The 23944-nt window shown below is 44.5% G+C and overlaps 1 protein-coding gene across 2 annotated transcripts in view; it reads right to left on the reverse strand.

The window, feature by feature from the left end:
* SUFU (SUFU negative regulator of hedgehog signaling) overlaps positions 1 to 23944 on the reverse strand; it is a 99866-nt gene that overhangs the window by 34911 nt on the left and 41011 nt on the right. Inside the window, exons 4-8 of one of the 2 annotated variants that reach the window (XM_063338219.1) lie at positions 12570 to 12712; positions 9969 to 10054; positions 7570 to 7642; positions 2751 to 2907; positions 1167 to 1278 (exon numbers count right to left, since the gene is read on the reverse strand). In XM_063338219.1, coding sequence (XP_063194289.1) covers positions 1167 to 1278; positions 2751 to 2907; positions 7570 to 7642; positions 9969 to 10054; positions 12570 to 12712 — 571 coding nt within the window. The remainder of the gene's footprint in view (positions 1 to 1166; positions 1279 to 2750; positions 2908 to 7569; positions 7643 to 9968; positions 10055 to 12569; positions 12713 to 23944) is intronic. The other variant, XM_063338220.1, reaches the window with a different exon arrangement.

Here is a 23944-nt window from a genome sequence, read left to right on the forward strand (position 1 = left end):
AAAGCCTCTTGAGATTTTTTTTTTTATAAGCACCAATATCTCCTATTACTTATTAGTACATAGCATGAGCAATTGACTTAATACTTCCCCCAAAGGATTAGGCAACTCTGAAACATTCATATGTAAGGCAAATCAGAAGTCACCCACAAAACGCAACAAGAAAGGACATCAGAGTCCTAACCAAGTATGAGGAATATTTTTCTCATGAAATACTCGAATCAACAAAGAAATAGGAATTGAAACAGAGCAGGATGCTGTCCCTGCCTGGCACTACAGGAAAGAGCTGATTTCATGATGATCATTACTCTTGAAAGAAGGAAGAACAAATGTTCATTGGAGACTGCGAAACCAAAGGAAATACCAAGATGAAAGACTGCAGCAAAGATGCATGACTTTCTGTATCATTTAGATGAAAACATTAAAATTGATAGGAAGACATTTAACTAGCAACTGAAATAAGCCTAAGAGGGGAAGGAGAGAAACCCAAAAAGGCAGAAGTGCAGATACTGCAGATGGCTTGAAACCACAGGTAATTTCCTATAGATTCCCTGAAGTCAAAAGTTACAAATGAGAAGAGATCTACAGGCCCACCTAGTCCCGCTTAAATTACCTGTTAGTACAGAGACTATTAGAGACCAGGGTGGTACTGGCATGTAATTACTGCCAGTACCTACCTGCTTAAGCAAGGCAAGATCAAAGTCACTTTACAAAAAAAAAAAAAAAAAAAAAAAATCAACATTTTAACCAAAAGGTTTGTAATTATGAGCTTGAAAACAAAAAGCTCAGGCAAAAATATCAGCAAATGCTCATCTATGCCACCTAGCTCTTTGGATACCATAGCATTGTTTCCCACAGTACATTTTATAGGGCTCAGTCCAGTCTGACTTCAAACACTACACTGTGCGGAGCAGGTCCTACAGAACACAGTCAGAGCCACTCTGCATTAGCGAGGTTTGTCTAAAATCTCTCTAAAAGTCTGCCCTCCTGAGTACTACCCCATTAACCCAACCTCAATAACTCTTCTACCTCTGTCCTCTCGCTTTCCAAGTATGTGCTGCTAGCTTTCCTCTCCCCTTGTGAAGCCTTTTCCCACCCAGCTTTGTTTTCCACACTGAGCTCTTTAGGCTCCCCCCTCCCACCACCTGAGTGTGCAAGGTGAAACTTACGGTGCTCGGTCATGGTTCAACCCGTTCTGTCTTTGTGCATTTATTGGAGGTAGAACAGGTTTGCTGTTAATCTCAAGCCCTCTCCGCAAAGTCTCCCTGATTTGCTCCGTATCTGCAAAGAAAATTTTTTAAAACGTGATTTAGAGTCCCCAGAAACATCACAGACAGAAGGAGATGTCAGCTTTCTAAGGTAAATTTTTATAATCTCTTCCTGCACCTTAGGAGTTATTTCCCTTTATAAAGTCAGCTTGAATTCTCTTGGTTTGGGCTGTGATGTTATGTCAGGCAAGGAGAGCTGGAACCTTTGGGCCTGAGCCCTTCTGATGAGGAAATTCTGAGTAGTTTTGTATCCTTTCATAAATGAGGTGTTTGCTGTTTCTGCAGCTCTCACAGAACCTCCTCACACTTCCAGCCTTTGCACTGTAAGTCACTTTTCCCATTAGACATAACAGGAATTTGTTCCTTTACCAAACAAGTGCAAGGAGGTCGCTGAGTTTTTGCAATTGGCTTTGCAAATCTGTTGGTTAATTTACAATAAGATTCACAAAAGAAAGGAATTTTATGCAGGGCAAACTTTATCCTCAAGCTCACATTTGAAAATAAACTGCAAATTATGCAGTTCAGATGCAGTCTTTTTACTTTTTCATTTTCCTATAATGTCTAGTGGCCAAATACTTAATAGGATGCTTTCCCGCCTTTCTTTGAAGTTTTCTCATATTTTTCTGAGAATTGTGGGAATCGTGTAGAGAAAAAAATATCCAAATGATTTCAAAATAATTTGAAAGATATACAAGTACCACCATGTATACCTGTCTTGGTCTTTTCATTTGCAGAGCTGAGGGAAAATAGCCTTTTTAGATCCAGTGCAATTCAAAATATTTGCATAGAAGCCAGAAGAAGCCCTATATGCATTTAAATATTTTTTTTACCATAAACTTAAAAGCAAGTAAGATACCATTCCTGTGGAAACCATAGTTCATTCCAGGAAGTCTCAAGCCCTCAAATTTTACATTACTTCACCCATTAGAAAGATAACATGCATAATTTCAAGCATGTGTAAGGCTATGACATCTGTACCCTGAGATGGCATCTCACTGCCAAGGGGAACTCCACTGTATTTTATTTCTTCTTTCCAGAGTTCCGTATTTGCAAGAATCACTTGAGTTCAGCAGCAATGTGCAGTGTCAGTCCAACTTGTCACCCAAGAAGCGACAATGTCAAAAAGCAAGCGCAGCCTGGGAAAATCCAGTTGCTTCACCTTACAGATGTTTACAGTCCTGGTTTCACCCAGTGCTCAGTTAAACTTTGCGGACTTAAGTTAGAAATAGCCTAAAAACTGAAAGAAACAAAACTTGTTTCTTTGTCATTTAGACAAAACAATGCAAAGATCTCTTTTCCTCTCTCCTGCCTTCCTCAAAGACGCCACACTAAAATTCATTTTGCTCCCCTGAGACATACTGAGCCTTCCAGTAAATGTGGTGCTCGCTGTGCACCCCAAGATGCTGCATGACTCAGCCCACTACCCAGACCCATCAGAAAGGAAGCTGAAAGGCCATGGTAGCAACTCGGCCCAGGACCTCTTACCTTTCCCGGAGAGCCGCCGTGGCTGGGTCCCAATGCAAATGCTCCTGCTGTCTTCGTCATCCTCCGGGGGCCGGCTGAGATCATCCCAGGCACATTTGGCACTCACTCCACTCAGGTTTGAGCCATCTGTCTCAATCCCTTTGTCGACTCTCTCCTGCTTGAAAAGATCCAAAACCCTAAGACTTTTTTGTGTGTGGCTTGAACCTGACCTGGAACCCACCCTGGCTCAACCCAACCTTCAGCAGCTCCTGCATATCCCCCATTCACGGCCAGTTTCCACTCTCTGGCCCCGTACTCTGATGTATCAGCTAAGGGTGAACAGACATTGAGCCAAATCAGACAGCTGGTTTGAACTGGAACAGACCTTTTCCATAGCAGGTCGGTCTGAACTCCTGTCCCTTCCCCACTACTTTACTACCTGGCTCTGGCAGGCACAAAGCTGGGAAAGACAAAGGTGGAAATCAATGGCCTGGGTTACGCAGGGTTGCTTCTTTTAGCATTAGCTCCAGTTTATATCAACTTAAAGCATTTATGAGACTACATTATAAAGCACAGCTTGGCAGTCTACCTATTGTATGTCAATGATAACAAATCCCTGAATAACTAAATTTAAGTTCTCTTTCCAAGCTTACCAAGGAGTCCCACAATGAAAACAGCTCACAGAGACTCCATCATTCACAAGAGTTCATAATTTGCAAACTACTGGGATAACCACTGCTTTTCAACGTGCTGGGGTGTTCAGTAAAGGACAAACGTGCAGGGAGACACAGGTCTGTTCACAATGTCAAAGCTTTTGCATAGTTTTCTCTATCGGCAAAATACACAAACTCCCTCCCTTGCAAGTTGGACTTTCCAAGCACGTAACTGCTGTTTGGGTCTAGGAAGGTGTCACACCCCAGTCACAAGCAGCTGGATACTCTCAGACATTATGCATCATCTCAAGGACGTGTGCATTTGTTGCCTGCAAGACCGCCCTAAGCTACAGCCAAAACTTCCACAGGACACCTACCTGCCCGGGGAACCGGTGGTAGTCTGAATTTCCACCTATGTCCCACAAGGGGGTAATGTTGAGCTGAACAAACTCAGGGCTGAGCTACACCGAGGAAGGGCTGCTCTTACCGCTGTCACCTCGCCCCTGGCACCGAATCAACCGGGCCCATTTTCCCCTCTTCCGAAGGGGTGTCACTTCTGGTACCGCTCAGTGGCACTGGCAAGACCTCCATCTCACTGCATACATCTGGGTCACCTCAAAACAGGCAGTAAGTGCCACCACTTGCAGGACAAGAAACTTGGAAGATTTGAGGAAGGAGCAGAGCTGCGTTACACACAACGGGAGCGGATCTCTCTGCTCGTTGTTACTACCCTCCAGTTTGACCTTGCCACTGGAGTCAAGAGACCGTGGGAGCATCCAGCGCTTTGCAAAATCTCTTCCCTAAGAAGCAGTTTCCAGACTAAAACCCACATACATTCCTCCCCTTGCCCAGCTGCGCACGCTGCGCCCTCTTAGAAAGGGCATTGCCTGTTCTTGTGGCCATTCAAGAGAGGATTTGAGCAGCTCAAAGATAAGCACAAGCGCTCAGGGTGTGGTTGCACAGCAGTTGAAGCTGATGTAATTCGCAGTGGCTGCAGTCCCACCCTCCTCCATGTCCTACCTCTTCCCTTGAGCCAACTCCTTGGGGTTTTTTTTTAAGCTGGATCAGCTCCCTAAACTGGCTCTTTGGCCCAAGAGCGGTGGCAGATGCCTGTGGCTGGTGGCAGGACCGGAGCAGTCCTGACTTAGATTTAAGTATTCAAGAGACTGCCTTCCTTCTGTCTTTCTCCCCGAAAGACTACTCCTTGTTGTGATCCTCCTCTGGCATCAGGGGAAACTGGCTTCCATGAAAACGTAATGGGAAAATCTGAGAAATAATAAATCTGCTGGGATTTTCTTTTGTTATATCCTAAACATAAAATTAGTTGTTTCACCCAGAAATAGAAGTTGTGGAAAAAGAAATAAAAATACATCCGATCCTACATATGCAAATGATGCTCTAAGTGAGATTTAGCACGTGGCTCCTTCGGGAGCCCTCCGCAGCGCTCTGTGAGGACCCAAATCAGCTGGCATGGGGAGGTTTAACTTGTCAGCACAGTCATTTTTCATTCCAGTGGTTGGGGAAGCATGGGAGAGCCACCAAACTTGCCCTTAAGCAGGGAGCTGAAGAGCCCCAGGGGCCCTGAGGACACCTTCGGGCAGAGGCTCTGGTAGGACATGCTTCTCCATCCCTGCAGCCAGGGCCCCTGCTCACAGAGACAGACGGGGCCTCCGGACGGTACGCAGAGCCTTGGGGAGGGAGAAAGGGACTCGTCATCTGCATCTCAGCTGGTTTGCAGATCACTTCCTCAGGGGAAGAAGTGCTGCTCTGTTGGCATCCCTTGGAGATCAAGGGGGGCTGATGGAAACGAGCTGGCCTAAGGCAGCCTCATTTGCATGCCTGTTTTATAACGTTTGCAAGTATTGATGTCGAAGGGGGAAAAAACAAAACAAAAAAAGCCCCGAACCAGTTCAGGCTCTCAGCTGGGGCAATGCACATCTTTACCCCATCTTTAGCCAGCAAAGATGTGCCTGGGCTGAGGGGCTGTTCTTCCTCCCTTGAAAGGGCAGCCTGAGCAGGAGGTTGGAGGAGCCCAGGGCAAAGGAGGTTCAGCTTTTTCCTTCCTCAAAGAAAGGATGTTTCTGTCCCATTTTCCTCTCAGCATGTGGGAGGGATGCTCTGAGGCTCTTATAAGTCATTGATCCCTTTCTAAACGAGCCAGAGCACTGCAGCGTGACCCGCAGAGCAGCAACCACAACTCAGGAAATTCAAATCAGCTTTATTCTCTTCTGAGATATCTGCTAAAACAGAAGCAAAGCGCTGAGAATCAGCGCAGAGCTGGGGAGCGACAGGGATTGTTTGACAGTGCTGCCAGGGAAATCTGAATGGCCTACAGGGAAGCCTGGCTGAACAGAAAACAGCCAGCGTTGCCACAGCATTAATTGCCGACATCCTGGGATGACATCTTAGTTGGGATCCATTCTCGGCAACTTCGAACAGAAAGTACAGCTGCTGCTGCCAGAGCTGAGTTTAGGCCTCAACCGATTCCCACAAGAGACAACACAGCCTCAAAACAAGCTCTGCCCGCTTCCCAGGCAGGCAATGCGCTTGTCTGCTCCCAGGAAAGTTGTCCGTTTTCTCTGCCTGCCCCCTCCCTCCCCTGTCTTCCACTGCTGCCTTTCAGCTCTCACCACCACCAAGAAAATGCCAAGCGAACCACACTTCATCCTTTCCCCGCTAATTAGAGCGGGAGGCGCAGGACGTGGCTGAACCCAGCCTTGCTCCCCCGAGCTCAGCAAAGGCTCTTTGAGGGACTTGGTGCCGCAGCAGCAGGTTTTGCCCTGTGAATCCCCAGGGGCTGCGGCAGGAGGTACACACACACACACCTGCACATACGCACTGCTGCAAGGGCAAGAGAGAACAGAAACTGGAATGTCTTCAATGTGAGGAAGTCCGGAAAGACCACAGACATAGCAGCTTTCAGTGGTAGGACACACTGGTGAGGCAGAGGTACTCTTTTATTTGCCTTAACTTGCCTTGGCTGACTCAGATTCCAGTAAGCTGAGCTACTTTTCATTTACAGTAAATTGAAGAAAACGCTGTTATCATTAGGAATCACCAGTGTGCAGAGAACAGACAAACACCCTCCAGGAGGGGAGAGGGCAAAATTTTGAAGAGCCTAAAAACTTTACAGGACTTGCAGTTATATTACGCTGTGGGACATTTGTGGAACATTTTTTTTTGTTTCTCAGACTGGGGTTATTTTAGATGAACAAATCCTTAAAACCAGTAAAAGTAGAATTCGGTTTTGTTCTTAAGCTTTCAAAATAAAAGATGCTGTGAGGCAACTGAGGGTAATCAGATGCAGACATGCAGACCATACGCAAATGCAATAGCTTGTACAAAACGTGCACATATGCACGTGCCCTACCAGGCTAAGCTGTAAGTTCTCTGTTAAAGGCGAATACTCAGTGACTCACTGACACGAGCTCAGCACCACACTGGATTTGCCTGGGACCCCTGTACTCCAGTACCATAACTCTGCCGAAGGGATGCAGAACTGTCTTCCAAACACATGGATCAGCAGTAGCCCACGGGATGGTAACCCCTCCACAGAGGTCCTATTCTGATCTTTAAGCATCAGAATTTAACTTGAACTCTGAAGAAAAAGGTTTAATATATCTTCCTGTATGGATTATTAATGACTGCATGAGATACTTTTGGCTTCCCATTATTTCTCAGACTACACTAACTAACTTGGCCTCAAGTAATGTCCTACAGGAATGAGCTACACTGTCACATTTGCTGTGAAAAAAATATTACTTAATTGTTTTTGAGTTTTCTGCATGTTATATCTCCTTATGCTTGCATATAAAACAAAGGAGGAATTTCCTGATCTATCATTTCTGAATCTTGTGTTGTTCTATGTTCTTTTATCTTCTATTTTCCTCCTTTCTAAAACATGCAGTCCAAATCTTAGCAATTTGTATCATACATGAGATTCTGTTTTCCTGGTCTCCCTTCTCTAAATTTCTTCCTAGAGCTGCCATCCACCTGAGGCTGGACATGTGCACTCTTGAATCACCTCTGAGAGGGCAAAGGGAATCTCTAAGACTTTTCTGGCATTATTGAAAACATTGAGAAGATTACAGCACCTTTACAGAAAATATTAGAACTGTTTAATACCATTAAACCAATTCTCCCTGGCTACTACAAAAGACATGACATTTTATTAACTAAAGACATACTTGCAGATGTGGATCAATCTCAAATATTGTCTCTCCTCTTCGCATATCTGTTATCAACCAGGGGCCTCCAGCTCTACAAAGAAAGAAAGAAAGAAAGGTAATGAACCGAACAAGCACTTTTGCTAGTCCTCAGAGTCGACCTGCGCAGGAAGGAAGCACAAGGTAGAGTTTAAAAACAAGCCTAGAAGCCCCTCTTTGTTGTGTATACATCCCATAGCATGTATTTGTCCTTTACATTTCTCAAACACATAATGAAAGCCCTCCATGACCTAGCTGTTATCTGCCTAGTGTCTGGCACCACCAAGTCTTCCAAAGCAGTCAGGATTGACACAGGCTATCCCCTACACGGACCCACTTACTCATACAAGACTGAACTGGGTTTTAATCTCACAGGTAACTGACTTGGGACTGAGAAGTCCAGTGTAGCCTAGGTCTAAGAAAGATGGGCAAGGCATGGGGTCAAGATTTATACCTCTATTACGAATCTAAAGATGCAGCAGGGTCCCAGTGGGACTGCACTTTTTGCTGAGATCAGCGGTCATGTTCGGTACGGTAAAAAGCTTATTGCTCTGATAAATATCCTCACAGTAGACGTTTTGCCCAGTTGGTACTTAATGGCCGAGTACTCAGGTGGTTCAGGGAAATCTTTGTTTTCATTAGCAATAGAAGTCAGAAGGGTCAAGATGTTTCCCCACAAAGGTGATACAAAACAGATTACTGTGAACTACTCGGAGACTTTACTTCAGGTCACAGTGCAGGCAGACTGCAGAAGTCAGCCTTAGATGGTGCTTTTCATTTGAAGTAAAAACTGAAGTCTTTTGGCATTGCCAGAAAAATTTTCACCTTTTTCATGAGATACTTTGTTACTGCAGTCAAAAGCCCCCTCCTCTGGCCTTGTCTGTGTTACAGTCTCCTAAAGCACTTGAAGTGGGAGCAATAAAATAAAAGTTAATATTATATAGATTTTCAGGTGCATCAACAGCCACTCTTTTTTCACATCACTTTGGAAGCTGTTAATTATTAACTGCAGAGGTGTGACCTGCTTTAGTTCCTCACTGGGATGCAAGAGACTTTTACCCCGACTTTCCGTCAGCAGCTTAGTAGTTTGCAGCTTTGCCTCAAATTATGCACATTTGGGTTTCATTTTATCCTTGGAAAGGTGCTTGTACCACAGCACAAAAGCCAAAAACCAACATGACAACAGACTGCGGAGAGGGGTGCTGTATCTGTATTGACTTAGAGGAGCCAAGGGAGCTGCAGACAGTGTTTATTGTCTCGGGGTCCCAGAAACAAAGCTTGCAGCTGGACAAATTCACTCTACTCTAGGGCATTCGCATGAATGATCTGCACTTGTGCCTAAAAGGGGAGAGTTCAAGTTTAAGAAGTCCATCAGCAAAGGCTCTTCCAAATAATCAATCAATTAAAGGCCATTGTGACACTAGAGACTGTACTATTGTGCCCAGGAACACAAACTCAGAACCATTTTGTTTAAAAAAAAAAAAAAAAAAAAAATCTTTTGAGCTACAATCACACAGCAATAACTTCTTGTCCTGGTTTGAGGTACAACAGAACCAACTTTCTGTTCAGTAATTTTACTTCTTAGCTAGGCCTCTTCTAATTCTCTGAAAGTAACAGTATATTGTGCTGAAAACAGTTCGTTCTCAGAGTGGTAAGACCAATGTTTACACTTAGTGCCAAGGAATGGTATGCAGAGAGGAGAGGAGGAGGAGAGCATCTGTCACTGGCCAATTTGGCCAAAACCACGACACTTCTACTAAATATAAGAGAAAAATATTTAAACAAAACATCTGCAAGCCAAAAAAGTTTAGCTGCAACCTGGCAGCAAATAGAGTATCAATATATCATTTCACATTTTAAACCCATCTCCTCCTTAACCTAACGACATCTTTGTTTTGCCATGGGAGAAATAACAATGAACTTCACTTGCATGAACACTCCTCCTACTGCAAACTGGCCCACCAAAAGTGGGGCCAATTTGAAAGGGACTTTCTCACTTTCAGGCAATACCCAAGCTTTGCTACGCACTGGAAATTAGACCCTCTCCTTCCTTTCTTTTCAACTACACAGAGAGGTCAGCAGTAACAGTTACCCCAGCTCTCTCAGGAAGAACCAACGAGAAAACGCTGCAGGCATAAGAGGAAGGAAATTAAGCTTTCAAGACCTCATTTTGTTTCACCCTGAACATGTGGACTTCCACATGCATTAATTTGTGATCTAAGTGTCTGTGCGTGAGAACAGATTTGCAATGAATTCCCATCTCTCGCTACAGCACAGGATTAAATAAGTTCCATCAACAAGTTAAAGATTGTTAATAAAAATAAACAACTGAATTGTTCTCTATGGGAATGCTCCCCTATATGGGCTGTATGAGGACTTACACCGGGACAGTCCGAAGCAGTTCCAAGATCCCTTGCCCGTTCCACTGTTGAGCTGCATGCAGTTCCTCAGTGCAAACCCCAACAATCTGGAATAAATGAAAACAGAGATACTAAACTGGATGGGAACCGTGCAACAACTGTAGATAAAGTGTACCACGTGGTGCTGGATCAAACAGTGCAGATACAGAGAAGAACCAATTCTTTAAACTAACTAGATAAGCGAGGACAAATGGAGCGTGAGACAACAGCAGGATTCTGCAGCTCCTGATGCCCTCTCTCTACACTTACTATGTGAAGTACCTTGGTGACGTTAACATTTAATCTTGCATGGCATGTGTGAACTTAACTATGAGGAGGGCCTGGTGACAAATCCGGGTTTGCTGAAGATCCACTAGTCTGTTCTCACTTTTCAATCTAGTCCACACAAGACAGGACAGGTTAGGGTCTGAGCACAAGCAAAACACTGCTCTGTCTGCCAACTGCTAGGGGCAAATGAAATACTGCACCAGCAATTTAAATCGGGCAAGGGACTCACTGCCACAAGGGAGTGCTTTGGAACTCATAAATCCTTGACCAACTCAGTTTGCTGACTGGTTACATCTTACCCGGCACCATTAAGTAAAGCTGCTTACACATCGCATAATCCACTCGTCACTGCAGGCAATTGCAAACTTCTGCCTTCCTGTATAAGGCAGGATGTGTTTGCTTTTCAGGATGGGAGCTGCCACACTGAGCAATACCAGATGTCTCTCTCACAGCAGCTGAGATCAGCCGCTTCAAACGAAGGGGTGAAACACCCTTCAGCTGATAGAGGAAGGCAGTTTCTTCCTGATTCATCAACCACTGGCTTGTGCCTTTGAGCACAACGATTCACTCTTTGGGATGAAAAATTTTTATCCATTGGCCTTCTATCTTCTTCCTCAATACTCCGCCTTTTCCAACGACACTGAATTTTTGGTCAAAATCTGTTCAACTGATGTTTCATCAGAAAAGAGGAAAACTGAAAACTAAGTTCTGATGAGCAGCAAAGGCCTGACATGCCTTTGCCGCAAGCGCATATCTGCACCAATAGAGATCTGCATGGAAAACTATCACCGTCAGCACATCCGCAGTTCTGCACACCCTACCTCCCCTGCCCCTCACAGGGCTCACTTTCTCAGGACCCAGCCCTTGAAGATGCACTTCATCCTCACCCATCTCCCAGGCTGAATCTCCCTCCGTCTCCCTCACTCCAGGACACCCCTTCTCTGGGCCTTCACTCACTAATTACTTACAAACAGCAACAGTCTAAACAGGAAATTATTTTGTATTCATCCTTTTCTTTTTGCAATCGTTCACCCTCACGGGTCAAAATAAATCCATAACAACAAGCATCAAACAAAGGGGAAAAACAAGTCAACCATATGTGTTATGGAAGATTAGAGGCCGAGAGCCTCAGGATGCAACAAGTTGACTGTCCTTTGATCCTTTTGGGCAGTAAAGAAGGGATGCGGACTAATGCAGCACTAACTGGGGTGTCAGCCGGGAATCACCCTGCTTACCTTGGCTCTCTGTCTCTCCTTCCAGGTCCCACAACTCACCTTTCACGGATAAATCCCACACCAATCTCTTTCTTATTGATAAAACACAGACTTTTGGGCACCTCAGAAAATTCAGGAAAGCCTTTGCCTTTGCACAGCAGTTGCCTTGTGCAGGTCCGTGGTAATGGGGCTTGACCTTACACGTTGCAGCTACAGCCAAAGACAAATGGGAGCAACCTGAAGCTTAAATAATAAGACACAGACACTTGCATTTTCCCACAGGATGGAAGAAGCTTTTCCACAGAGTGGGGAGAAATGAGCAGTTGGCATAAACTATGCCAGGTCTTCCACTAAGGTTAATAACTCCATATGCAATTTAAAAATATCCAAAGCAGCTCATATCTAAGAGACATCATTGAGAAGAAGGACTTTGGGAAAGCAAGCAAACCTGTTTGACCAAGGAAGCTCCCCTCACTGAACAGTAGGATTAAATCGCAAGGGATTTTTCAAGTGTTTCTTTTGCAGAGCAAACCCGAACCTTTCTTAAACAGTAGATCAATACAGAAAAACTCACTTGGCCTCTAAAGAATCTTTGTGTCAATGCTGCAAGCTACGTTTCTGCCATTAAATAATGCTAAAGCAACTCTGACTCTGGCTCCAAACTCTTCTTTTCTCAAACCAGTGTATCACTTACCGATACCACCATAGAATTAATTTCAGTTTAGCTCTACATTACCTTTTAAGAGTATTTCTCTCAGCTTTTTTCCCTATGTTCATGTTTGAAATTTCAGAGCAGTAACGTAATATTCAACTCCAGGTCTGTTTCGGGGTGTAAAACTTCTCTCCATCAGATAGACCTCTATCTTGAGAACCAAGTGTGTCATTGCTCAATCCTGGTAAAATGCTTAATGAATACCTCCATAGTAACAACTCAAAGATGAGATCCGTGGTAATCAAATAAGGAAGAAAGGTGGAAGATGGGATAATAAGCATCTGCCTTATCAAAGCTAAATGAAATGTAATGTTAGCCACATTCCACACCCAGGAGGTGACAGTCAGAGCCACCATTGCTGCATCGTACCTGTAGGAAAGTAACAACCCCAAAAGGAGTCTGCACCGGCTGCATCTGAGGGTCTTCTGTCAGTAACATATGCTGGATTCTAGATTCACTGTTGTCCAAAGGGCTGTGCCACGATACATGGTCACCACTACAGAAGGTATTTTCTGCAAGGAAGAGAAGCAAGAAATATTTAGTCCATAAAGTCTGCTAGAATATTCTTTCTGTTAGCATCTGCTCCTGACCGCTGTCAGGCAGCGACCTCTGGTCTGGAGCAGGACAGCTGCTGGTGGGTGTTCACAGTGACCGCCTCCAGCCAGCTCTGCTGAGTCTCCAAGTCAGCTGAAGCATCTGAAGCAGGAAAGGAGTCTCACTGAGCCATCTGAATTCGAGCACTGACTTTAAAATTGCCCGCTTTTGAGTCCTGTGGCAAAAAATGGTGTCCTGCTTTGATATTAATCCCAACACAGGAATACCAACAAATAAAATGAGCTCGTCTCTCATTAGTCTAATTTTGTGAGAGGGCGCAGAGAGTCAGCAGGCCATACTGGATGCCTATGGGATGGCGATTCATACTTAATTTGCAGCTCTGATTTGCCACAGAGAAAAGGTTTTGAAATGTGAATTAAACACAAATAATACTCTGCTATATCTAATAAAAATCCACAGTCTGCTGCCCAACTTGTGATAGTCTAAGTCACTTTCTCTCTCAATTGTCTGGTGGCTCTGGTGCAGAATTATAATTAATATGTTCCTTCTTTCCCAAACAATGAGAAAACCAGTAGGTTATAAATTTCACTCTGCGTCAGAATAGACTGCATCAAAACCAAGAGCCAGAAATTATCCTTCCCTCTTCACAACTGTAAGCATTCTTTTCTTTTCCTCCTCTCCTACTTAGAAAGACAAAACCCCCAGATAATCCCACGTTCCACAGCTGGTGCATGCCAGAAGGCACACCAGAACCCATCTGTATGTTCCTGCCCCATCACAGGAAAGGCTAATGCTTGCTTTCTGAGTGAGCTAGGAGTAAAATAACCAACCATGCCCATTTTCACACTAATTAAAGCATGCTGTATTTGCACACGGTTCCTAGAGCACGCGTGCACTAGCGCTGCCTAGCCAACTGCCTTGTCCTCCGGTCTTGTGCTTGTCCCACTCCAGGCAGAGCTTTTATAGCACATACAAATAAGCAGCCTGGAAGCCAAAGCCTGCCCTTTGACATAGGTGTAGTGCCCCAGGGATGAGCCGAGTAGTGCCTGCCTGCTTCCAAAGTCAGAGGCAAGCACAGCACCACTCTCCCTGGCCAAGCTCAGTGATGAAGGCAGTCTGGGCTGCTGTCCTCCCTGTGGTCTCCCCCAAGACCACCCTTACAGAAGGGAGGGAAGGGAGGCCTTGCCCACTGGAGGAGGACTAGGACTTCCACTGCAGACTGAAAAATGTTAGTGGTTACTTGAGTTGCTGTCTGCAGAGACTGGAGCATCTCATGTGATACAGAACAGGATACGATTCAGAGAAGTGTCCTCCTCTGCCCTGCAGCTACAAGCAGACGTGGTCCTGGACCTTCACTGAACCTTCCCACATCACCTTCCCAATAGACATCAATAAGACACCTCTTAAATAACTATCTACAGAGTTTATTCTGAGAATCCTTGAACGCGGCAGCTTCTGCAGCGGCAAGAGAGAAACAGCATTTGCCATTACTTGCAGCTTTGTCCCCAGTCACATTAAACATCAGACACCAAGGAACGGGGTGCTTGGATGCCACTTGCTGCGCATTGGCACCACCATGACTGCGCGCACCCACTCTCAGGCAGCAGCATGTGCAGGATGCTCCGAGGGAGCCAGTGGCAGGCAGGTAAATTAATGAGAGTTATCTTGCAGTTGCTGTGGTTAAAACTATTCGCAGACAGCCCACTGATGAGCTAACTAATGCTCACCCATTCCCGGGTTTAGTCCAGGGCGTCCTGGGCAACTCCCAGCTTCTCCACCAGGTGTCCCCATTGGTGTGTATTTGAACATTTATTATGTATGGTTTTTTTCAGATGAATTTCTTGGACAGATCATTTGATTAAGAATTAAAATAAACTTCAAATACCATAAGGAACTTTGCCCGAAAAATGAGGCATGTAACAGAAGTGTTGTGATAAGTAAGGGAATATTTTCCTTAGTTAAAATTAGGAAAGAAAGAAAACAGCGAATGCAAGCTGCTTGAAAGAGAGTTTATCGTTACATACACTAAATTACACGCTTTCAGCTCTGCGACTGAAAGGAGTCGTTCAGATATTACTTTACTTTCAGAGTTGGGGAAACATAAGCAGACAGAAATGAAAAACATGATTTTATTTTTTTTATTATCAAAATTGGATTAAAGAAACAGCATTTAGAATGTTGCAAAGGATCTTGTGAAATTTTCCAGGTTAACCAAAATGTGGCTGATTAAATTTTTTTTTTTTTTTTAAATGATAAAAGCCTCTCAGTCACAGTTTTCAGGAATGAAACAAAGCCACAAAGGGCTTATTCTTGGGCCCTGTCTTTATACCACAACATTTTGCCCATCAAATGCTCACACAATTCTATGCTGATCGATCGCTGGGTTTCACTGCTGGTGTTGCTTCTCCTGGGAAAGCCCAGCCCGTTTAGAGCAGGTTTTCAAATGCAAATGTCTCTGCTGGAAACCCACCTGTTTATGTCCATGTGAACACTGAACACTTAGAAAAATCTGCCTCTCCCTCGCATGCACACCAACACCACAAAATTCACACTGACTACTCAATTAAAGCACCAAAAAAATATTCTGCAAATAACATGAGGCCGAATCAAAACCTGTAAGAGTACAAAAATTCAGAATTAGAGCCTGAAACTCAGCTCTTTGCTTGCTGCATTGTAACCCACATGGAATGTTAAGATCAGCTCTTGTACAGAGACCACTGCAGCACTGAGTACGGCTTGAATTGCAGGACTTCTAGTCACAGAAACTAAGAAATTACAGAAACAAAAGACTAGATAACCACTTTCTCTTGCCTCATGCTGGAAACGGGGATGAGCATCCCCCCTTCCCACCTTTCACACTCATGTTTTCAAAGGAAGACAATCAAAATGTTTCGAAGCATTTTAGTTTTAAACAATGTTTTAGACAGAAAATCCTGAAGTTTTCATAAGTGATTCCTCCAAAGTAAATTTAAAACTAAATTTAGGGCTTTGACGAATGTTGAATTAGAACATAAAACAACCAGATAAATCCTCAAAGTCATCATGGCAGAGATGGATATGAAAAGTCTCCTGTGGTTTTTGCACCTTTCTATCATTTGCAGGGCTGTCAGTAACACACTTTGTACAACCTGCCTTTCTTCCACAAACATGTCCAATGTGCCAGCATTTCCTACCTGTACATACCTATTTCCATAAATTCAAGAGATGAGCAGCCACAGGACACGCGCGCGCATCTCACGTACGTGAGGAGCACAAACACCTCGCAAGGAGCAACACACTTCAGTCAGATGTGCCTAAAGACAGCTCCTTTTGCTCCCAAAAATGCATCCCCGTATCTCCGTTACCATGCGGACTAAGCGGAGAAGCAGCCATCCCCAAAGTCATTTCTGAGATCTCTGTTTTGCACTGTTCTGAACCAAGGATGGCACGAGGACCTTCAGCGATAATGATGCCAGTCTGGGTCTCTCAACAACATCCAGGGTTTTATAGCCGTACCTCTCAGTGCACATTTTGATGCCTACTGCAGATATCAAATGAGACACCTACACTCACAACTGGAAGCTACTTGTATACTAAATATTTGAAAATACAGACATGAAAATAGATATTAATATACATGCAAAAGAAACACTGTATGTAAAAATAAAAGATTACAGGAAGAAGTTCATGTCCATAGAGCACTGACCCAGTCTGACAGGACTCACTGCTACAAGCATCTAGTTTTAGGCCAAAACATGACTCCTCCTTCAGATAAGCACAGAACATTCCTTTGCAAATTATCTCAGTTTAGTAAACCTGAAAGTTTACAGCCTCAGCAGCAAAGCTGGTTCTGCAAGGATCCCATCACAACACTGATGCTGTCCCACGCCCTTGTAGATTTGGGAACAGCCTCTGCTTTATCCGCGTCGATTTACAGCAACCATCGATCCAACACTTTTCAGTCTCGACAAGCTCTGCTACCACAACGCTTTTGACCTGCTGCAATGCTGTGCAGGTTAGCACGCTGTGGCAACATTTCTGACTGGTTTTGAGGAGGGACTGAAGCACAACAGATGTTACAAAAGTCCTTTCTCACCATATTTCTTAATGAAACAAGATAACATTTGCAGTCAGAATCCAGGAAAAGGTGAGAAGGCTTTCAGTGGTAGCTGTGAAAAATCCCAGGCTGCTACTCAACAAGCACCTTCTCTACCATTTCAAGAGGGGAACATTCAGTCTGCCAGGACTTGGGTACCATTTGCTGCTGCGGGCTTCTGCCTCTTAGAACTTCAGCATTACCTGACTCCACACCAAAGCCACCAAGAGATGTGACATGTCCAGGGAAACCATTTTATATAATGGGAAGAGTCTGACGTATTCTTCTAATAAATAGCAAGCCTCACACACAGGTGACCAGTTGGTGTGTTCCCATGTTCAGGAGTAAGCTTCAGAAGAATTCTATGAACAGGGGAACTAAGGACACTCTTTTCTCTGTGGGTTTGCATGTTGTGGATGGATTCATCACTGCCCAAGGAGGAAGCAGCTCTGACTAAAGCTGTTACCGCAACTATGGCACGCACAGGAGGACCCTATCTAGATTCACTTGTGTCTAAGATCAAGCGTAGCACATCTCCACCCTTCTCCACTGCAGAGGGCACAGTTAGCATTTTCACTCACCTGCTCATCTCTGAGAGAACCAAGCCTCTCCAAGAGCCCTACCTGTCTGTTTGACATTGGCCAACACGTTCCAACACCATTAGGGTAGGACAGTCAGCCTTCTAAGCAGGCGAACAGCAGGATGCATAAGCCTTGTTTTCTTAGGTGAGCACAGCAAAGACAATAGTTACCAGAAAAAGTTACTGGGACCTCACCAGGGAATTGTCAAATATGTAGGAGAGATGGCAAAGCACAGAAGTGATCTAGCCATCAACCGGAGGAATTAAATAGCAAAGGAACTGAAAGAAAATATGTTAAAAAATTAAATCCAAATGATTTTAGTGTATGGCTAAATCAGCAAATCCTCAGGAGTAAACTACTGCGTATGAGCTGATTCACAGGAACTGCTGTTGAATACTTCTGCCTCACAGTAAAACTGAGGTGGTTAGATGTTCCCTCCATGGAAGGAAGAGCTAAGCTACCTGACCTGCCTCAGGATAAATACATATCCTTCAGCAGTTACCACGGGAGCGCTGGATGGGTTGTAAATACGCAGGCTTGCTTACAGTAACCTCTTGGACACTCGCACCCTTCCTGCTTGGAAGGGGCACTAACAGGACTTAAACCTAATGCAGCAAAGTGATCCATCCTCATGGACTTGAAACTCGTTCTTCTACTGCAAGTTCGCGTTTTAACAAAAACTACTACGTTTTTGTGGGTATTTTTTTCTTTTTCTATTAGGGAATGCTGATTCAATCAAACTGCTTCATAGGGAGGTATTGATTTCGTAAGAACTCAGCAAGGAAATCATTAAAACATTTCATTTCAAACTTACTATTTCATTTTATAATTTGTAAGAGCAAATCTGAAGCCTCTCTCCAGCTCCACAGAAATGAGAAGTCTCTAAATTTCCCCTAGACAAGCTCTCGTACTATTCTGTTATGCAAAAGCAGCATCCATAAGACAGTCTGTTAAGCTTCCCATATTTTGAAGTCTTTAAAATGTCATTATCCATTTTCTTTTACAGCCCACATAAAGCAGGTGAGGTTTCTCCATGCAGCAATGGTCATAATTCAGCTGCTCAATCTCTCCTAACTTTACTATCCAACTGCTCTATAATGAGATCTGGGGAAATAACTCAGAGGGAACCATTCCACTGTGGACTAGTAAATTTTCTTTGTGTAACATTGCTCATGTATTTTCTTGGAGTGCATTCCCCCCCACCTTTAATTTGACTAAATATAGCTGAAGCCTAAAGAAATAAAACCAAGTCATATTCTTGGCCTCAAGATGTTTTATAAACAGCGTAATGCATGCAGTCGACGCCCAAGAGGTGTTACCTAGCTCTAGAGAGAAACACAGATTACTTCCCACGGTATTTTCAATTTCTTTTTTAAACCTGCCAGTTTCACATGTATGGGATCCTGCTAGGAGCCCTTATTCCCTTGAATAGCCACAGGGAGTAGGTTGAAAAGGACGGCAAACCAAGGCAAGTACTGGGATCTAAGAGAGATCCATCCAAAGGGTGGCCCCAGGCTGAACCTGCGTGTGGGAACATCTCCAGTGAGCTTGCTACCCTGCACCCAGAGCAGATGGGAAACAGCTCTTTGGACATCTGGGAGTCAAGTATCTTTTCTGGCGCACACATAAGGGGTTGCATGGAGGAAAACAAGGAGCTGATGCTGTTCCACCAGCAAGGAGACAGCAAGGGAACTTGAAGCATATCTCTGGTCCATGCGCAGCCTGGCATACAGTCCCCAGGCTGAGCCTGGCCCTGGGGCAGTTCAGACTGCATCACCCTGCTTCATCCAAAGGCCAGAAACTTCCCCCTTCTGACACGGTCACACCATGCAATTATTTAGATAGATTTTCAAATTAGGAGAAAACGTTTGTAGCCTGACCGTTCCTCTGTATCTCTTCTAAGGCACCGCCTCCTTCAAAAAGCCAGCTAAAATCTGCAACAAAGGGGTTAAACTGTTCAGATTAATCAGTCAGATAAATCCATCCGGACAGTGTGTTACAGGTGATGAGCTGATGCTGCGCAGAGTGGGAGAAGCCCTAAGTGCGTTAACTACCAAGTGTACTTGGTTTTGGGAAAACAGCTGCTCTGCTGCACTCATATCCTTCAAAAGCAAGCTGCTGCGTGCCTCTCTTGTTTCTGCAGAAAGCCAGGCCATCACTACACCATCACTTTATTCTGGGATATGTGCAAGGTAACGCTGAAAGAAACAATCCTGCCTGTCCCCCTGAGAAAGCAGCGACCACCTGGATCACCCCCTTGAGCCAGTAATGTTGCTTAGCTGTGCTAGCACAACGCTTGGCACTTCTCTGCTAGCTTGGTCTAAAAAGAAAATATACTCAATAAATTTGTGCCAGTGTGTAGCACTGGGGATGCTGGCACACAAACAAGATGACCGCATCCCACACAAGAGCCAGACCTCCGTTACCCGCATCACTCAGCGGCTTGAAAACTCGCTGCTCTAAGGGGTACAAACCTGCATTTTGTGTCCGACTGTGAGATCGCAGCTAAACTGCAGGCAGTGAGTCACAGATGTCAGAGAAATTCTGTATTCGAGGGCAAAGCGAAGAAGGATTTCAACTCCATGACTTACGGGTGCAGGAATGTTAAAAAGGCCCCCAGTGAGATCCTGACCAGCATGACAGCGATGCAGCCAGACGTTTAAATTGAATGCAGCTTATCCTGTACTTACAGAAACAATGTAATTTATTGCATTGCTATTACCCCATGCACGGTCTGTATAATTTATTATATAAACATATTTTCTCCAACACATTTTTAATATTCAGTCTGGCTTTGTTAAAAAAAAAGGTAATCTGGCAATCTGTCACAACTAAGATTTGATGCTGTTTTTCAGTACCGTTTTGCAGACTGAACAGCGAGAATTAATAGAGAGAAACTAAGGGTGGATGCAGAGTCCAACACTAAAATGTATTAGCTATATTTTTCACCACAGCTACTGAATATATTTCTAACTAGCTCAATAATGGATTTAAGCACGCATGCAAAGATGTAGCTGTAACAATCCGATACATAAGCTAAACATGAAAATCGTGTCTCAAAATCTCCAAGTAATAGTTATTGCAACTCATTACACAGATGCAAATTAAAAAAAAACACAACAGAGTATAAAGAAAAATACTTCATTTGAACTCATTTGCCAGCCACATTAAATTAAGATAATCTAGGGATAATCAAATTAATGCTAAATTCAGTCTGTCTGCTTAGTTTCCTAACCTACAAAGCACATGGATTGGTAAAGGGGAAGAACAATTGTGATATAATCTATGGGGCCCGCTGGCAGTTAGCTTATAATTTAATTTTCAACTCAAGCTGAACGTGTTTTAAGAACATACAAGCAGAATCCAAGCCATGACATATTTGCATTACGTTAAAAAAAGCTTTTCCTCCCTGTTTTTCTTTTTCAGTTGAGTTTTGCTGCCCTTTATCTCCTGTCTGGGAAACAGGAACTGCCCCAGCCCGGGCACTCCAAAGAGGTGCAAATTCACACGGTGCTGCTGCCTACTGCAGACACACAGCATAGACAAGATGCCTTAGGAAGAATTAAATCCCTGGAGTACAATTAAACAATAGCTCCGCTGCAGGGATTCAAATTGGGCTTTTAGAAACAAGGGGCCTCGGCAAAAGGTTCTTTTAAAAAAAAAAATAGTGTGGAAAAAACCAGATTATCAATACTGTAAGGACTGCTTGACCTCTGAGGTTTGACAACAGTTTCAGAAAACAGGAGTGTGATGCAGATTTTTTTTTTTTTTTTTTTTTTAAAAAAATCGATCAGCAGGTTGAAAATACAAAGTTGATTACTGCACAGCTCCATGTTGTTAAGTCTGGAAAATTAATGAGCCTCTCAACAGAGGCCCACCAATTTATGCAAATATATATAAACTTATTTGATCATTTAAGTCCCCTGCACTGAAAGCCCGATGAAGAGGCTCCCATGCCTCCCCAGGGGACACCACCAGCAGGACATTGTGATTCCTCACTCCTCCGTGCCCTGCTCAGAGCCCGCCCTCGCCCCTGCTGGCAGTGGGATGGTGGAAAATGTGTCTTGCTGCACTGCAGCTTCCATTGATGGGAGTTACAAATGCTGCTTTTCTTACCACAAAGTAGATCCCGGACACCTGTATGCCTTAAATGACACTGGAGAGTATAATATTTTAGCCGAAAAACAAATGCTAAAACCCTATTGTACAACAACCAATTTAGTTCTGAGCCTCCTCTACCTCTTCTGTTTTCCAGGACATTTCTTTCCATCCCTTACACATCTGCGTGTCTGGCTTGCTCCTTTCTCCCTGCCCATCTCTACGCACATATACAATTTCCATGACTGCAACCTCCGAGAATTTCTCACGCAGACTCCCAGCGAGTGACTCCCGTGCCCAGGGCACGCTCCCACCCTCTGTGAGCGGTGGGCCCCCTGTCCTCTCCCTGACTCCGCACAGCCTGCTCCGCCAGCCACCTCCTCCCACGCTTCCTCTCCTCCCCACAACTTCATTCAGCTCCTCCACCTCTGCTCCTTGCAGCCTTCTCCAGCCCTCGCAGTCAGCTGAGGTAGGAGCTGGCACAACCATTGTGCTTGGCATCCCCTTGGCAGAAGCGCTGCCCGGGGCAGGATGCATCTCCCGCCTTGCTTTGCTTTTGCAGCAACACATTTCTCGCTTATCTACAGATTTATCTGCATGGCTCCCTCCCACAGGGAGGGAAGGCTGGAGGAAGGCACAGCAGCATGAAAGGACTTACCTGGCATTGCTAAGAAAGAAAATGAGCACAGACGCGAGTTGCGCCTTTGCAGTCCCACAAAGCTCTCCTGCTCCAAGCTTTTGCTCCTCTACAGCCCATCACTGAGACCCACCGCCCTTGGCTGCTTTCACCTCCTCCAACAGGCAAGTGGGACAATCTTCTCCTTACCTTCTCCATTCCCCAGCCCAGCAACCACAAGGGAGCAACAGTGAAGCGCTTGCCAAATCCTGAGCTCTAGGCCAGGCAAGCGAGCCTTACACCTCTGTCCAGCTGCGCTGCCACCAGCTTTCTGCATCCTTCACCTGAACAAGGTGTGTTTTACAGCTCCCCTTCACAGGGCTGCGCTTATGTCTTCAATAGTTTCAGAAACTGAATAGCCTCAGGACGGGGTGGAGGCCCAGGAGCAAGAAAGGATGTAATACAGCAGGATCTCCTGTCAGATAAGGACTCAGCCCAAAATAGGTATTTAATGATAGTTTATTTACAGATTACGTGACCCACGTGGCAAATTTGAAGAGACACTTGCCCTTCATTTAAAAACCCTATCCTGTGTTCTGGCGCATGAAAGCCAGAATGTCTTACGGTTACCTGAAGATTTCCCAGACAGGTGCTACTAGAACAAAGACTTGTACCCACAGCATTTAGCAACCTTTAAGTGTCCTCAGCAAGGGAAGAGAACTGCAGGTGAAAAATAATTTTTTCTTTGCTTTTGGACCTCCTACATACTTGCGTGTGAGAAGAATGGATGCTTAGATGGACACAGAACACCCTGAGACTATAGAGTCACTTGTGATCTCCCCCTAGATATCTGTCTACAAGACATTTCTGTTGAAGAGCTTTCAAGGAGCTTGAAAGGGAAGCCAAGGCACTGTCCTCCTCTGAAGGACCCAAAGAAGATGTAAGCAGCTTCTTTTTGTAACCTCCACAGCACAGGTGTCTGACAGAAAGACTGCTAGATTCCACTAGGGTATCGCTTTTAGCAAATATTACTCAAGAAAGGGGAGACAGTCTGTGAGAAAACACCTACGGAGTTATCACATCGTAATCTCTTCAGAAAAGAGTTCTAGTTACCTGGGCATTAGTTCTGGGGCTTATAACGGAGAGGAAGGGCAGGGGTCTTTAAGAGCACACTGTAGCATTTTTCTCAGTGGTTGATTATTTTCTTTTAAATTTTCAGGAATTTAAAGCTTGCGCAGGCCAAACTTTTGTTTTACTTTGGCAAAGCAGGAGGCCGAAGGGCAGGAAACAGAGGAACTTTGTATTCACACACATTTGTGTAAAATATTAGTTACGCATTGAGCTCTACCAACCCATTACAGTAGTGCAAGGGACTAAGTTTGTGTGTTTTTAAGAGCTATATTTATGGTTCAAATGTAAAATGGACAGCCTGTTTATGGAGCACCTTTTGAAACACCATCTCAAGTGTTACAAGATGATTCCTTTAAGCCTCTGATTTTAAACCAAAAAGCAGGAGAGTCCACTTTCTGCAGGCTCTGGGCTGTCTGCAGCTTCTGAATACACTCTCCCTGATTCTCTTCCCCACCAAGAACAAAACGCTTCCCCTGCTGTGCCCATTTGCTGCCTCCTGGCTGAGCAGGCTGCTGCAAAGGATCTTTGCATCTGAGGCTGTCAGAAGATGGTCTGTAACGAGCTCCGCGTACTGCCTCTCTCGCAGGCGGAGTGGGTTAGTCAGAAAGCACAGTTTGAGCACCACTTGCTGCACAGATCTTCAATAGAAAGTGTAAGAAGGTGGATATTTAACAGTGAACCCAACTTC

This window comes from Chroicocephalus ridibundus, chromosome 6 (genome assembly GCF_963924245.1).
Source record: "Chroicocephalus ridibundus chromosome 6, bChrRid1.1, whole genome shotgun sequence".
NCBI lineage: Eukaryota > Metazoa > Chordata > Aves > Charadriiformes > Laridae > Chroicocephalus > Chroicocephalus ridibundus.